This window comes from Trichechus manatus, unplaced genomic scaffold (assembly GCF_000243295.1).
Source record: "Trichechus manatus latirostris isolate Lorelei unplaced genomic scaffold, TriManLat1.0 scaffold00064, whole genome shotgun sequence".
Lineage (NCBI taxonomy): Eukaryota > Metazoa > Chordata > Mammalia > Sirenia > Trichechidae > Trichechus > Trichechus manatus.
In genome coordinates, this window is record NW_004444000.1 from 13,107,679 (window position 1) to 13,124,754 (window position 17,076).

The window sequence follows — 17,076 nt, forward strand, 5'->3', positions numbered from 1 at the left end:
TCAAATAAGAATGAAAACACATCATACCAAAACCTTTGGGACACAGCAAAGGCAGTGCTCAGAGATCAATTTATAGCAATAGATGCACACATCAAAAAAGAAAGTGACAAAATCAAAACATTAGCTATACGACTCAAACGAATAGAAAGAGAACAGCAAAAGAAGCCCACAGCCACCAAAAATAAAGGAAATAATAAAGATCAGAGCAGAAATAAATGACAGAGAATAGAAAAACAATAGAAACAATCAACAAAACCAAAAGTTGGTCCTCTGAAAGGATCAACAAAATCAACAAACCACTGGCCAAACTAACAAAAGAAAAACAGGAGAAGATGCAAATAATCCAAATAAGAAATGAAATGGGGGACATTACAACAGACCCAACTGAAATAAAAAGGATTATAACAGAGTATTATGAAAAACTATACTCCTACAAATTTGAAAACTTAGAAGAAATGGACAAATTTCTAGAAACACATTACTTACCCAAACTAACACAAAATGATGTTGAAAATCTGAACAGACCCATAGCAAGAGAAGAGATTGAAAAGGTAATTTAAAAAAATCCCAACAAAAAAAGTCCTGGCCCAGATGGCATCACTGGAGAATTCTACCAAACATTCAGAGAAGAGCTTACACCAGTACTCCTCAAACTATTTCAGAACACAGAAAAAGAAGCGATACTTCTGAGCTCATTCTATGAAGCTAGCATAACCCTGCTACCAAAAGCAGACAAATACATCACAAAAAAGAAAATTACAGACAAATATCTCTCATGCAAAAATTCTCAACAAAATTCTAACCAATAGAATTCAGCATCATATCAAAAAAATAATACACCATGACCAAGCAGGATTTATATCAGGTATGCAAGGATGGTTCAACATTAGAAAATCAATCAACGTAATCCACCACATAAATAAAAGAATCCCATGATGTCTTAGTCATCTAGTGCTGCTACAACAGAAATACCACAAGTGGATGGCTTTAACAAAGAGAAATTTATTTCTTCACAGTAAAGTAGGCTAAAAGTCCAAATTCAGGGCATCAGCTGGAGGAAAGTCTCTCTCTCTGTCAGCCTTCTCATTAATGTTCCCCTGGACTAGGAGCTTCTCCGTGCAGGGACCCCGTGTTCAAAGGACACACTCTGCTCCTGGCACTGCTTTCTTGGTGGTATGAGGTCTCCCTGTCTCTCTGCTCACTTCTCTCTTTTATATATCAAGAGATTGCCTCAGGACACAATCCAATCTTGTACAATGAGTCCTGCCTTACTAACACAACTGACACCCATCCTCTCTCATTAACATCATAGAGGCAGGGTTTACAACATATAGGAAAATCACGCAATACCAGGAATCACGGCCCAGACAAATTGATAAACACATTTTCGGGGGGACACAGTTCAATCCATGACACATGATCATCTCAACTGGCACAGAAAAAGCATTTGACAAAGTCCAACACCCATTCCTAATAAAAACTCTCAATAAAATAGGTATAGAAGGGAAATTTCTCAACATAATAAAGGGCATAATAATAAACATAATAAACAGCTAACATCATTCTTAATGGAGAGAGGCTGAAAACATTCCCCTTGAGAACAGGAACAAGACAAGGATGCCCTTTATCACAACTCCTATTTAATACTGTGCTGGAAGTCCTAGCTAGAGCAATAAGGGAAGAAAAAGAAACAAAGGGCATCCAAATTGGTAATGAAGAAGTTAAACTGTTCCTATCTGTGGATGATATGAGACTATATATAGAAAACCCTGAAGATTCTATGAGAAAACTACTGGCACCAATAGAAAGATTCAGCAGAGTAGCAGGATACAAGATAAACATACGAAAATCAATTGGATTCCTATACACCAATAAAGAGAACGACAAAAAAGAAATCAGGAAAACAATACTATTTACAATAGCCCCTAAAAAAATAAAATACTTAGGAATAATTCTAACCAGGGATATAAAAGCTATACAAAGAAAACTACAAAATACTACTGCAAGAAACCAAAAGAGACCTACATAAATGGAAAAACACACCATGCTCGTGGATAGGTAGACTCAACATTGTGAAAATGACAATTCTACACAAAGCAATTTACAAATACAATGCAATCCTGATACAAATACCAACCACATTCTTTAAAGAGATGGAAAAACTAATCATTAACTTTATATGGAAAGGGAAGAAGCCCTGGATAAGTACAACACTATTGAAGAAGTAGAATAAAGTAAGAGGACTTGCACCACCTGACCTCAGAACGTACTATACAGCTACGGTAGTCAAAACAGCCTGGTACTGGTACAACGACAGATACATTGACCAACGGAACAAAACTGGGAACCCAGATGTAAATCCATCAACCTACGGTCACCTGATCTTCAACACGGGCTCAAAGTCCATCAAATGGGGAAAAGACAGTCTCTTTAACAAATGGTACTAGCAAAACTGGATGTCCATTTGCAGAAAAATTGAACAGGACCCATACCTCACACCATACACAAAAACTAATTCAAAATGGATCAAAGACCTAAATATAAAGTTAAAAACTATAAAGACCATAGATGAAAAAATAGGATCAATGCTAGAGGTCCTAATACACATCATTAACAGGATACAAACCATAGTTAATAACACACAAACTCCAGAAGATAAGCTAGATAACTGGGATCTTCTAAAAATTAAACACTTCTGCTTATCAAAACACTTTGCCAAAAGAGTAAAAAGAGAACCTACAGACTGGAAAATTTTTTTTGGCTATTACAAATCCAAGAAAGGTCTAATCTCTAAAATCTACAGGAAAATCCAACACCTCTACAACAAAAACACAAATAATCCTATTAAAAAATGGGCAAAGGAAATGAACAGACACTTCCTCAAAGAAGACATTAAAGCAGCTAACAGACACATGAGGAAATGCTTGATATCACTAGCCATTACAGAAATGCAAATCAAAACCACAATCAGATATCATCTCATCTCGGCATTACTGGCACAAATCAAAAAAACAGAAAATAAAAAAGTTAGAGAGGCTTCAGGGAGATTGGAACTCTTATGCACTGCTGGTGGGAATGCAAAATGATACAACCATTTTGGAAAATGATACGGTGCTTCCTTACAAGGTAGAAATAGAAATACCATATGATCCAGCAATCCCACTCCTAGGAATATGTCCTAGAGAAATAAGAGTCATCACACGAATAGTCATATGCACACTCATATTCACTGCAGCATTGTTCACAATAGCAAAAAAATGGAAACAACCTAGATGCCCATCAACAGATGAATGGATAAACAAACTATGGTACATACACACACTGGAGTATTATGTAATGATAAAGAACAATGATCAATCTGTCAAGCATCTCATAACATGGATGAAACTGGAGGACAATATGCTGAGTGAAATAAGTCAATCACAAAAGGACAAATATTGTATGAGACCACTACTGTAAAAACTCACGAAAAGGTTTACACACAAAAAGAAACAATCTTTGATGGTTACGAGGAAGGGGAAGGGTGAGGATGGAAAAACACTAAGTAACAGGCAAGTGGTAACTCTGGTGAAGGGTAAGACAGTACACAATACTGGGGAAGCCAGCACCACTTGTCCAAGGCAAGGTCACGGAAGCTCCACAGACACATCCAAACTCCCTGAGGGACCAAATTGCTGGGCTGAGGGCTGTGGTGACCATGGTCTCAGGGAACATCTAGCTCGATTGGCACATCATAGTTTATAAAGAAAATATTCTACATTCTACTTTGGTGAGTAGCATCTGGGGTCTTAAACGCTTGCGAGCAGCCATCTAAGATACTACACTGGTCTCACCCCTTCATGGGTAAAGGAGAATGAAGAAAACTAAAGATACAAGGGAAAGATTAGTCCAAAGGACTAATGGACCACAATTACCAGTGCCTCCACCAGACTGAGTCCAGTACAACTAGATGGTGCCTGGCTACCACCACTGATTGCCCTGACAGGGAGCACAATAGAGGGTACCAGACAGAGCTGGAGAAATATGTAGAACAAAATTCTAACTCACAAAAAAAAAAAGACCAGATTACTGACCTGACAGAGACTGGAGAAACCCCAAGAGTATGGCCCCCAGACACCCTTTTAGCTTGCAATGAAGTGACTCCTGAGGTTCTCCCTTCATCCAAAGATTAGACAGCCCCATAAAACAAAACTAGACTAAAGGGGCACAACAGTCCAGGGGCAAAGACTAGAAGGCAGGAGGGGACAGGAAAGCTGGTAATAGGGAACCCAAGGTCAAGAAGGGAGAGTGCTCACATGTCGTGGGGTTGTTAACCGATGTCATAAAACAATATGTGTACCAACTGTTTAAAGAGAAGCTAGTTTGTTCTGTAAACCTTCATCTAAAGTACAATTTAAAGAAAAGATAAGGACCAGTTAAAGAAAAAAAAAAAAAAATTCCTGGACCAGATAGTTTCACTGGGGAATTTTACCAAACATTTTACCAAGAGAAGAATTGACACCAACCCTGTTTAAATTCTTCCAAAAGACAGAAAAGGAAGGAATACTCCCTAATTCATTCTATGAAGCAAACATAACCCTGATTACAAAACCAGGCAAAGACACAACAAGAAAACTACAGTCGAATATCCCTTATGAAAACAGATGCTAAAATCGTCAGGAAAACACTAGCAAACAGAATCTAACAGTATATTAAAAGATTCATATACCACAACCAAGCGAGATTTATTCCAGGAGTGCCAGGATAGTTCAACATTACAAAATCAATCAACGTAATACACCCCCATCAATAGAACAAAGGAAAAGAACCACATGATCATCTCTATGGATGCAGAAAAGGCATTTGATAAAATACAACATCATTTCTTGATGAAAACCTTCAAGAAGGTAGGAATAGAAGGGAAGTTCTTCAATACGACTAAGGGCATATATGAAAAGTCAACATCCAACATTATACTTAATGGAGAAAGACTGAGAGCGTTCCCCTTGAAATTGGAAACAAGACAATGATGCTTGCTCCCACCACTCCTATTCAATATTACATTAGAAGTCCTAGCCACAGCAATAAGACAAGAAAAAGAAATACCATATTTTAGTGCAAATAATGCATGCCTTCTACGTTTGTTTGCCCACCACTCCATTGTAAAAAAAATCAGCATAGCATGCTTACAAAAATACCTCACATGGGGAGGTATTTTTATTTGTGTAAAAACATGGTAAAAGTACTCAAATCAGAAGAGAAGCAAAATTATCTCTATTCACAAATGACATGATCCTATATATAGAAAATCCCAAAGAACCCACAAGGAAGCTTCTAGAGCTAATAGAGAAATTTAACAAAATTGCATGGTTCAAGGTGGACCACCAAAAACCAGCTAGGCTTCTATACACCAGCAATGAGAAATCTGAAAGGGAAATTAGGGAAACAATCCAATTAAAATAGTATCTAAGAGAATAAAACACCTAGAAATAAACTTAACCAGGGATGTGAAAGACTTATACAATAAAAATTAAAAACACTGTTGAAAGAGATTAAAGCATACTTAAATTAATGGGAAGATATTCTATGTTCATGGATTGGAAGACTTACTATTTTTAAGATGTCAATACTACCCAAAGTGATCTACAGATTCAACACAATTCCAATCAAAATTCCAACAGCCTTCTTCACAGAAACAGAAAAATCAATCCTCAACTTTATATGGAATGGAAAGAGGCCCTGAATAGCTAAAACAATATTGAAAGAGAAGAACAAAGTAGGAGAACTCATACTTCCTGATCTCAAAACATATTACACAGCTACAGTAATCCAAACAGCCTGGTATTGGTATTATAATAGACATAGCGCCGGTCAACATATGCCCACACATCTGTAGTCAACTGATTCCTGACAAGGGTGCTAAGACCATTCAGTGGGGGAAAGATGTTAAAATGGTGGCCTGCCATAAAATCCTAGCTTCAAAGTGTGGGACAAAACAAATATCCTTCTCGAATTTGTAAACACACTGACGATGAGAATGTAGAAAACGATGAGAGTCAACAGAAATTCTGTGCTGTTTCTCCAAAACTGCCTTATGACCTCTAGACAGGTGAGAAGGAGTCTAGAGAAAGGGTGAATTGACTGCACCTGAGTTGTCTGATGCTCCGTGTAGGTTGTGACAAGAACTCACGTAGTGAAAAAGTAACTCACCGTTTTAGAAATAAGACTGCTTCAGAACTCAAAAATATGTCACCTGAAAAGAGCAGCCAAGTTAAACGGGCTTTCTGATTTCTTTACTAAAACTGTAATTTTCTTGGAACACATTTTTGATTTCACAAGTTTAAACTACCTGTGCGCTCTACAACCATTTTCCTTGACAAAGGAGAGGTCTGACTTATGTGGACCTCGATGTACTCCAGAGTGTTTAAAAATGATGGACATTTTAAACACAGATAGCCTATATGACGAATTTACAGATGCAAGGGATCTGTGTGACAAGCAGCTGGCCTACCGAAACAAGACTGTAGATATAATGGACGGCCATTTCTGGAAAGCTAGAAACTAACTCCTCCAGGTCTGGAAACCTATGCTGCCAGTCGGTAGCACACATCCTATGCTCAAACACTTGAGTGTGTCTAGCTTGATGTTATCACAGTGGCTGACGCCAGGCATCGTGTGGGCTTGATAAGAGCAGAGCTGCCAGTCAAGATGAATTTTACACTCGACTGTATTCAGTTTTACCACCATATAAAAGAAAAGAAGGCTCTCAGCAGTTGAGAAAAGTATTATTGGAAAAGGGAAGAGAAAGAGTAAAAAATCCTACTATATCATGAGACAGAAAGAAATATGAGATTTTTTCCCATCAAATACAAGTATTATCTGTTTAATTAGTCCTAATGTATTTATGATTTCCTTGTAAAGAGTCTTATATTTATATATCTTAAAAATACACAATAGTATAGCTTACAGAATTTAAACAGACAGTAAAGAGTTAAAAAAAAAAAGTTTAAAAAGAGTTTTAAAAGGTTTTATGCCCTGTATGAGGGGATAAAAAACTATAAAATATTTTAGTTTTCTCATATGTATTTATTTAATTAGTTCTATTAATTACTACTAATTGATATTAACTAGCTCTCGTGCTGTTTTGTTTACATGGCAGCATTTAACACATAACAGAAAAGTACGGAACGTATAATTTCAAATAAAACATTTATTTTATATATTTTTTCATATTTCATGTTAAAGTAACAACACGTGTATGATTATTTCTTATACGCTGTAGTTTATTTTTTTATCTGTGATGACTGCGCCTGAGTTGGCTCACTGAAAAGCTGGTCACTCTGAGGGAAGGAATAACATACGTAAAAGACATAAGAAATTTCCGGGAACTGGCAGGCACAAGCATCGAGACGGAAAGAGTACACTCCCTGTCTAGCACAATGTGTGAAAAAGACCTGAACTGGAGCACATCATGGAGAAGTTTCAGAATACCACGGAGAAAGAAGATCTCAAGCGTTTCTAGAGATCAAGAATCAGGTCACATGCAGAAGTGTGGGAAGCAGAATAACATTAAACTTTTCCACAGCAACCTTGGAAGCTGAGACAATTGAGTATATTTTTAAAAAAATTTCTGTTTTCAACACTGTCTCTGAATTCAGAGGGAGAATGGTTTTTAACCAAGGCACACTGTAAACCAAAAGATCAAACGTACAGATAGAATAAAAACATCCTTAGGCATGTAAGTTCAACATGGACTTCCTAGACGTTTTTTCTAAGGGTGCCATTAGAGAATATACTTCCGTATACTGAGGGAGTAAACCAAGAAGAAGGACCAGGGAGAAGAGGGTAGAACCTCAATGATGGCCCTTCAGAGGGCCCAGGGAGCAAGCAGCCCAGACTGAAGCTGGAGAGAGCTCTAGTAACAAAAAGAAGTCAATGGATTTTTAAAGTGTATTTGACTATTTGGAAATATCATTGGCAGGACACACAGGATGGCGTAGATAGAGAAGAATTAAAGATACTGTTAGGGATTGAACTGTGCCCCCGCAAAATACGTGTTATAAATCTTAATCCCATCTTTGTTATACTGACGAGGCCATTATCAGCTCAGGGTGTGTTGTAAGCCAATCACTTCTGGGATACAAAAGAGCAGGTTAGGCACAGAAGCAAGCAGGCACGAATGGGGAAAGACAGATGCATCGTGGAGATGGCCAAGGAACACCAAGAAGACTGCTAGAGTAGCTGAGACAAGCGCCTTCCCCAGAGTGCAGAGAGAGAGAACCTTCCCCCAGAGCCGGCTCCCTGAATTCAAACCTCCAGCCTCCTAAACTGTGAGATAATAAATTTCCGTTCATTAAAGGTACCCACTTGCGGTATTTCTGTTACAACAGCACCAGGGAACTAAGAGAGATCTCTCCACAGGACACTAACGGAAAAAAAAAAAAAAACAGGCCGCTATTAACTCCAGGGATCAAAAGTTCTATAAGAAAATCACAGTTATGACACACTGCTTGGCTCAGCAGTCAACGACAGTCACACTGTCAGAGTGGCACCAGTGACGCTGTGCTGTCAGTCGCCAGCAAGTCAGTTCTGACTCATGGCGACCCCCCGTGTTACAGGGTGGAACGGAGCTCCATGGGGTCTTCTTGGCTGTAACCTTGACAGAAGCAAATTGCCAGGCCTTTTCTTCCACAATACTGACTGTTAATGTAACCAAAACACTATGATAAGCAGCAGAGGACTGGAAAGAGAGAGTGGGGTGCATAGCATAACGAACTAAATCCCTACTTCCTCTAAAAGGAAGTCAGTAGACAATCACTCTACATTTATATTTCAGGAAACCGAGTATGAGCATATTATTCAAAGAGATAAAGGTTATTATCAAAAGGAAGAGGTATTCTCTAGGGGTTGGGGCAGGGGGTTATTGTTTTTCATTACAAGTCTTTCAATACTATTTGAATTTAACACTGAGCGATATATAATACAACACTGAGCCATGTATAATACCTTACTTAAAAATAAATGATACAGATTCCTGAACCCCGCTCCCAGAAAGTCTGATTTGGCAGGTCTGAGGTTGGGCCTAGTGATGTGTAATTTGAAGCCCCTCAGATGATTCTGATAAAGAGGCCTGAGAAAACTGTATGTTTTATTTAACAAAGTAGAGACACAGTCAGAATTAGAATACCAGTCTCCCGATCCCACAACTCTGTTCTCTGCTCTCTACAAAGTACCCACTGCACCCTCACAATATCCCCAGCAGGTTCTAACAGGTTCTCTGAAGAATTTTGCCAGAAATATAGAAAAGGACAGCAAATCTGCTACAAAGCCCATGACTGGAGTCCATCTATAAGCCTGTACTGCAAAGGTTAAGCAGTCGGGCGAGGTTACAAACTGAAGCAGCTGGAGTCCTAGAGGACTCTGGAGGCCTCTTGAGCTGGCGAAATAATGAAAACCCAAAGTGGTTTTAGAGGTGGAGGAGGTGGCAGAGTAGGCACTAAAGACAATTAGGAGGCACAGACAAACGAGGAATTAGGACAGAAGATTCAGGAAGGAAGAAGGAATTTGCAGATTACCTCTGAATACGAATGCTTTGATCTGAGAATCCCTGGGTGTCTATCATCACATCTGCTTCATCCAGAACAAAGACACGGATCTTAGCCAAATCAATTAATTTTCGCTTGAAACACCAATCTAGGACAGTCCCAGGAGTGCCAATTATAATCTGTTTGGTGATATCAGTGCCCCTGGGAACTGGGGAGAAAAGGTTTGTAAGTGCCTCTTCAGATGCAAACGCTTCATTCACTCCAACAGTTTACAACTCAGGGCAGCGCAACACAGAACTCTTTAGCAAAAGTACAGCTCATAACGATTTTCCAATGCAAACCCCGTGGGTCACTGTGGTTTTTGATTTTGCAGAGTTTTAGGATTAATTCCTGAGTGTCTAGGTTTATGGTAACAATAATAAATAGTGCTGTGTATTTGATTCTGCACCATGGTCATTTAAAAACCCACATTGCAGCAATCCCACTGCCATACGGAAATACTGGCCCAGCTGTAAAAAACCTACAAACCTTCATCAAATGGAAAACAACCAAAATGTCCATCAATAGGCTACATCAAATAAATTATGCAATATCATGCAGCTACCCACCTCAAAAGCATGAGGTGGGGCCATATAGATTTATATGGAAAGACTTCCAAAACATGTATGTTTTTGAAGTGTGAAAAAAGTGCTCTCATTTTTATAAGACTCTCCCAAAGAAAACGAGTATATTTAAGTGCATTCATATGTGTTTGTATAAACAAAAAAAGAAAAAAGCAAACAACAAAGGTCTGTTAACCGTACTGCAGTGACAGTACTATAGTAACAGTACTATACAGTAACAATATTATAGTTATCTTTGGGAATAGGTTTTTGGAGAGCAATGAAGAATACTTTTCACCTTTACCTTCCAATATTCTGTGTTTTAATTTTTTTCCCACTATAAGCACACAATATTTTAGTGAAAAAATTAAAAAAATAAAAGTTATGCCGTACAAAACAACCAAATCCCCCAGAAAAGGCTGCCCAAAAGATCCTCGTGCAGGATACGGAAATGACGCAAGGAGCCTTTACTGTGTCTTCATTAACGCCATGCTGTGCATAGTGCTCTCTCTATACCATCGCATTTAATTCTAATAACAACTCTATGACATAGGTGCGTTTATTCTCCCATTTTAGAGATGAGAAAACAAGAGATGTTATATAACACGACATGCTTATTAAGGGTGATGCCAGGATTTAAAGAGGAAGCCAGGCTTGCCTTGCTGGTACATACTTCGATTCCCCCGAATGGCATACATCACTTGAACGTCCACACAGAACTTTCCCATCCGCTCGACCACACGGCCTGTTTGCAGAGCCAGTTCGTACGTGGGAGCCAGGCAGAGGCACTGCAAGTGAGAGGAACAGGGAGGAGAAAGGTTCCTACAAGTCTTCTTTCACATCTGAACTACAATTAAAATCTGGACAGGGCAAGGCCCAGAAACAAAACCACAGATTGTGGCTTAATAAAAATATTTTAAATTGAATAAAACTTTAACAGTTGATAGACGTGGGGTGTATGTTGAGTATGGGGGCTGAAGGGCTGAAGAGTGGAGAAACCGCTGCCTTTCATACATTCTTCTCTTCGGGGTTACAAGGAAACACTAGTTACTGGTTACCCTTTTGGGGCTGGGGCTGGGGGGATGCGAGGTAGGGAGGCTAGGAGACCAGGAGAGAGGCTGCAAGACAGATTCCAGCTGGATTGCTACCCTCACCACTCCTGCCTGCTACTAAAAGTCTGCTTCCAGAACACTCCCTGCTTGAGCCAATCCATCCTATACACCTGTACCAGAATATTCCCCCAAACTCTTTCATTTGCTATGTCCACCCCTCCCAAATGGTTGCAGTTTATGAATGAAGATGATGGAAGAAACTGGTGACACTTAATGCCCTTCTGTGCCTCAGTTAGGGATCTGGGATCTGCGGTAGAGAAGAAAGGAACAGAAGGCCCAATGTGCTAAGAATAGTTCCTGCACACATTTCTCAATATTTGCTCAAGCACAGCTTTTACTAAAGAATTTTTATTGAGAATATTATACCTCAGATACAAACTTCACTGAACTCGTCTAAGACGCACAAGATTTCGTATGTCTGGCATCAGTCGGGAAACCCTGGTGGTGCAGTGGTTAAGAGCTCGGCTGCAACCAAGAGGTCTGCAGTTTGAATCCACCAGGTGCTCCTTGGAAACCCTACGGAGCAGTTCTACTCTGTCCTACAAGGTTGCTATGAGTCGGAATTGACTCGATGGCAATGGGATTGGTTGTTTCTATTTTCTGGCATCAGTCACTTGCATCTACAGCTTATCTTGCTAACCAGATTGCAAGCTTCTGGAGAGAATCCTCGTATTTCCTGTAACGCTCAATGCATAGCAGGCACTCAGCTTGTCAAATGAGTCAATGTTTGCAGTTTGGAGAAAGGGGAGAGATTACGAGATGCTTTACACAGGTAGAAACTGGATTAGAACAGCGAGCTCAGTTCCAGCCCTTGCAAAGCCCCTCTGACTGTGTGACCTTAGCAAGGGTAAGACACTTCCCTTTCTGAGCCTCGGTTTCCACCTCTGCTAACTGAGCTTGGTGAACTGGATGATTGTCTAGTCCTACAGCTATGTAGATAGCATTATTGAATGTTTATGCCAAGCACAAACCTAAAAACTTCATGTATATTATTTCATTTAATCCTCATAACAACCCTATAAGGCATGCATTCATTCATCCATTCAATGCTTATTGAGTGGTTTCTACAAGCCAGGTGATGGGATTCAAGGATGAACAGAACAGCTATGATCCATGCCTTTATAGATGTTAGCTCTAATTTACAGACAAGAAAACTGACACTCAGTGAGGTTTACTAACCTGCCTAAAACATTCAGCTAGTAAGTGGAGAAGTTGGAATTGGAATCAGTCAAACTACAGAGTTCATGCTCTCGACCACTGTCCTACACTGCTGCCCAATGCTGTGATTTTAGAAAATAATGCTTATTTATTATTAAAATATCACGTCACAAGCATTCCCATCCCTCCCTCAGCCTTTCCTTACCTGTGGGAACAATTCCAAGGCATTGACCCTGCTTAGCATTGCCAAGACAAAGGCAGCTGTCTTTCCTGTTCCAGACTGGCTCTGTGCTATGAGGTTCTGGGGTCTGTAGAAAAGAGGAGACCACTGGGCATAAAATGAATACGAGAGCCTGGATGTAAATTGACAGTAAGAGACTATAAACAACCAAGTTGGAATACCACTACCCTGGAAACTCACGGATGTGCCAGCATCATAGGGAGAGCCATCTCTTGGATTTTGGATGGTCTATTAAACCCCATTGCATAGATCCCTTTTAGTAACTCTTCCTTTCTGTCAAAAAAAAAAAAAACAAAAAAAGAAAAGAAAAGAAAGCAAACACTTAAAGCCTATGACTGGTCAACAGTCTGAGAAACAAACACTTGGAAGGTGCATTTCTAAATCAAGCTACTTTGCAAGTGGGCTTTAAAATGATACTTAAAAATTTATCATTCATACTTCAAGCTTCAAACATATACATGTATGCCTGCAGAGGTGGATCACTAAAATGATAAGGTACTCCATAAGCCTAGGCTAAGGGCAACGGTAAGAGCCTACAGTTTAACTTCCTGTTGAACAAAGCAAAAAAGTTCATCTGAAAAAAGAAGTGTGTCAGGAGGTGGGATCAAGATGGCAGAGTAGTCAGACGCTTTCTGTGGTCCCTGTTACAACAAAGACCCGAAAAAACAAGTGAATTGATTATATATGACAATATAGGGGTCCTGAGCATCAAAGGCAAAGTTGAGGAATTGGACTGAGTGGCAGGAGGAGGGAGAGATCGTTCGGAAGCAGTGAGGAGTTGCCAGACCTGACCCAGAGGGAGCTGGCACCCTTCAGGCCGGATTGGCTGGTGTGAGGCAAACAGTGGTGCTTGGGTGGTGTTTTGCACATTGGGAGAGACCGAGTGGCAGAAAATCAATTCGGGCCTCTAGAACCAGTGAAAAGTGGTGCTCAATCAGCAAAAGATAAGTACATGCATCTGACCTACTGCACAAATCAAAAAACACCCCCTTAGCGAAAAAACCTCTCTCCCATTTACCTGCCCCCTTCCTGCTCTACACCAGGTCCCAGGCTGGCTTCAGCGACTGCCAAGTTCCCTGGGCCAGAAGTAGGACCCGTAACACGACCTGAGCCATTCTCCTGGCTTTGGAGAGGGAACAAACTAACAAACAGGAAAAAATAATCTGCCAGCTACCCTAAGCTAGGAACTCAGTGTAGACCCAGCTACTTTGCCTTGGCACAGGCATAAGGGTCCACGGATTTTGAATGCCCTTTACCCCTGCATAAAACTGTGTGGGCCCATTTCAACAGCACAGGCCCTCATTACCACAGTACGACAGGGTATATACCTGAAGCCTAACTTCAACTGTATCAGCTATATGTGAAGTGGCAGGTTTGTGACATTTGACACTGCTGTGCCCATTAAGCAGGGTCCTTATCTACCCACATAAGGGGCCTGAGGATTGGTGGCTCCACCCACGCCACCTATCCATCTGCAACAGAGGTCCAAGAATAAGTGGTGACTCCCAGTCCTTACAGCCAACAGCACTGGGTGCTCATAGTCTGGCTGCAAAACCCACCCACCTACATGCTCTAGGGCACAGGGACACGCTTTCCTCCCAGACACTCAGGGGCAGTTGTCAGCCCCCTGTTTTGCTCAGTGTGTGGCCTCCTACTGCAGCAAGATACCTGTGCCTACACCAATCACCCATGCCTGTCTAGGACTGTAGGTGAGAGCCTGCACCACACACTTGGTGACCTGGGCTGAATCCATACAAGAAAAGTAAACAGACTCCTGTGCTCACATACCTAGTAACAGATCTAACCACCTGGTGACAGGATGTTAGAGCTTCTAAGGCACCAGTAATCAAGCTAGATCACATGAGCAGCCTATTTGGGCATATAAAAACAAAACAAAACAAGAAGCTAGGACACAGTAAGCAAAAAAATAAATATAATAGCTTATTGATGGCTTGGAGATCACAATCAATATCAAATCACATAAAGAGGCAGACCATGATGTCTTCAGCAAGCTCCCAAAACAAAGAATCAATAAATTTTCCAGAAGAAGAGAACTTCTTGGAATTACCAGAGGTAGAATGCAAAAGATTAATACACAGAACTCTTCAAGAGATCAGGAAGGAGCTCAGACAAAACACAGAACAAGCCAAAGAATATACAGACAAAGCAACAGAGGAACTTAAGAAGATTAGAGAAGAGCATAATGACAAATTTAACAGGCTGCAAGAATCCATAGAGAGAAACAAACAGAAATCCAGAGGATTAACAATAAAATTTCAGAATTAGACAACTCAATAGAAAGTCATAGGAGCAGAACTGAGATAATGGAAGTCAGAATTAGTGAGACTGAAGATAAAGCACTTGACACCAACTTATTTGAGGAAAAATCAGGTAAAAGAGTTTAAAAATTATGTAGGACTCTATCAAGAGGAATAACCTACGAGTGATTGAAGTGCCAGAATGGGGGCGGGGGGGGATTACAGAAAGTATAGAGAGAATTGTTGAAGATTTGTTGGCAGAAAACTCCCGATATCGTGAAAGATGAGAAGATATATATCCAAGATGCTCATCAAACCCCACATAAGGTAGATCCCAAAAGAATGTCACCAAAACATATTATAATCAAACTTGGCAAAATGAAAGATAAGAGAGAATTTTAGAAATAAACAAAAACTCATCTACAAAGGAGAGTCAATAAGACTAAGCTCAGACTACTCAGCAGAAATCATGCAGGAAAGAAGGCAATAGGATGACATATATAAAGCCTTGAAGGAAAAAAAATTGCCAGCCAAGAATTATGTATCTAGCAAAACTGTCTCTCAAATATGATGGCGAAATTAGGGCATCTCCAGATAAACAGAAGTTTTGGGAATTTGCAAAAACCAAACCAAAATTACAAGAAATACTAAAGGGAGTCCTCCGGTTAGAAAATCAATCACAGCAGATAACAACACAAGACTAGAACACAGGACAGAGCAACCAGACATCAACCCAGACAGGGAAGTCACAAAAATAAATCAAAGCTAAAACACTGAAAATAGGGAAACAAATGTCAATATGTAAAGGATGACAACATTAAAATAAAAAAGAGGGACTAAAAAACGTAGTCACAGATCTTTCATATGGAGAGGAAGTCAAGGCGATATAAAGAAATAAAAGAGTGGTTTAAACTTGGAAAAATAAGGGTAAATATTAAGGTAACCACAAAGGAAACTAACAAACCTACACATCAAAATAAAAAACAAGAAAAACATAGAGTCAGCAAATACAAAATCAACAACAATGAAAAAGATGAAAAGAAAGAAAAATGACTCAGCACAGAAAATTAAGTGGAACAAAGAACCTGCCAACAACACACAAAAAAAGACATCAAAATGACAACACTAAACTAATACCTATCAATAATTACGCTGAATGTAAAGGGGCTAAATGCACCAATAAAGAGAGAGAGTGGCAGAATGGATTAAAAAAAAAAAATCTGTCTGTATGATGCCTACAAGACACATACCGTGGACTTAAAAACACAAACAAACTAAAACTCAAAGGATGGAAAAAATATATCAAACAACAATAAAAAAAGAGCAGGAATGGCAACATTAATCTCTGACAAAATAGACTTTAAAGTAAAATCCACCACAAAGGATAAGGAAAGACACTATATAATGATTAAAAGGTCAACACATGATGAAGACATAATGGTAATAAATATTAACGCACCCAATGGGACTCCAAAATACATAAAACAAACTCTAACAGCATCAAAAAGACAGATAGACAGCTCTGCAATAATGGTAGGAGACTTCAACACACCATTTTCGGTGAAGGAAAGAACATCCAGAAAGAAGCTCAATAAAGACACAGAAGATCTAAATCAACCAACGTGATCTCATAGACAGATACAGAACACTCCACCCAACAGCAGTCAAGTAGTCAAGTATACTTTCTTTTCCAGTGCACATGGAACGTTCTCCAGAACAGACCACGTGAGGCCATAAAGCAAGCCTTAACAGAAACTAAAGCATTGAAATATTACAAAGCATCTTTTCTGACATAAAGCCATAAAAGTAGAAATCAATAACAGACAAAGCAAGGGAAAAAAAATCAAACAAATGGAAACTGAAAAACATCTTGCTAAAAAACTACTGGGTTATAGTAGAAATTAAGGATGCAATAAAGAAGTTCACAGAATCAAATGAGAATGAAAATACATCCTACTAGAACCTTTGGGACACAGCAAAAGCAGTGCTCAGAGGTCAATTTATAGCAATAAATGCACACATCCAAAAAGAAGAAAGGGCCAAAATTGAAACATTAATCCTACAACTCAAACAAGCAGAAAGAGAGCAGCAAAAGAAGCCCTTGGCAGAGGGCTGTGGGGACCATGGTCTTGGCGAACATCTAGCTCAACTGGCATAACCCAGTTTATAAAGACAGTGTTC

At 39.5% G+C, this 17,076-nt stretch overlaps 1 protein-coding gene across 1 annotated transcript in view; it reads right to left on the reverse strand.

Annotated features, from left to right (window-relative positions):
• Positions 1 to 17,076, reverse strand: part of DDX25 (DEAD-box helicase 25) — a 48,880-nt gene that overhangs the window by 24,955 nt on the left and 6,849 nt on the right. The window contains exons 5-8 of the mRNA XM_004379345.1: positions 12,818 to 12,910; positions 12,602 to 12,704; positions 10,800 to 10,914; positions 9,555 to 9,732 (exon numbers count right to left, since the gene is read on the reverse strand). Coding sequence (XP_004379402.1) covers positions 9,555 to 9,732; positions 10,800 to 10,914; positions 12,602 to 12,704; positions 12,818 to 12,910 — 489 coding nt within the window. The remainder of the gene's footprint in view (positions 1 to 9,554; positions 9,733 to 10,799; positions 10,915 to 12,601; positions 12,705 to 12,817; positions 12,911 to 17,076) is intronic.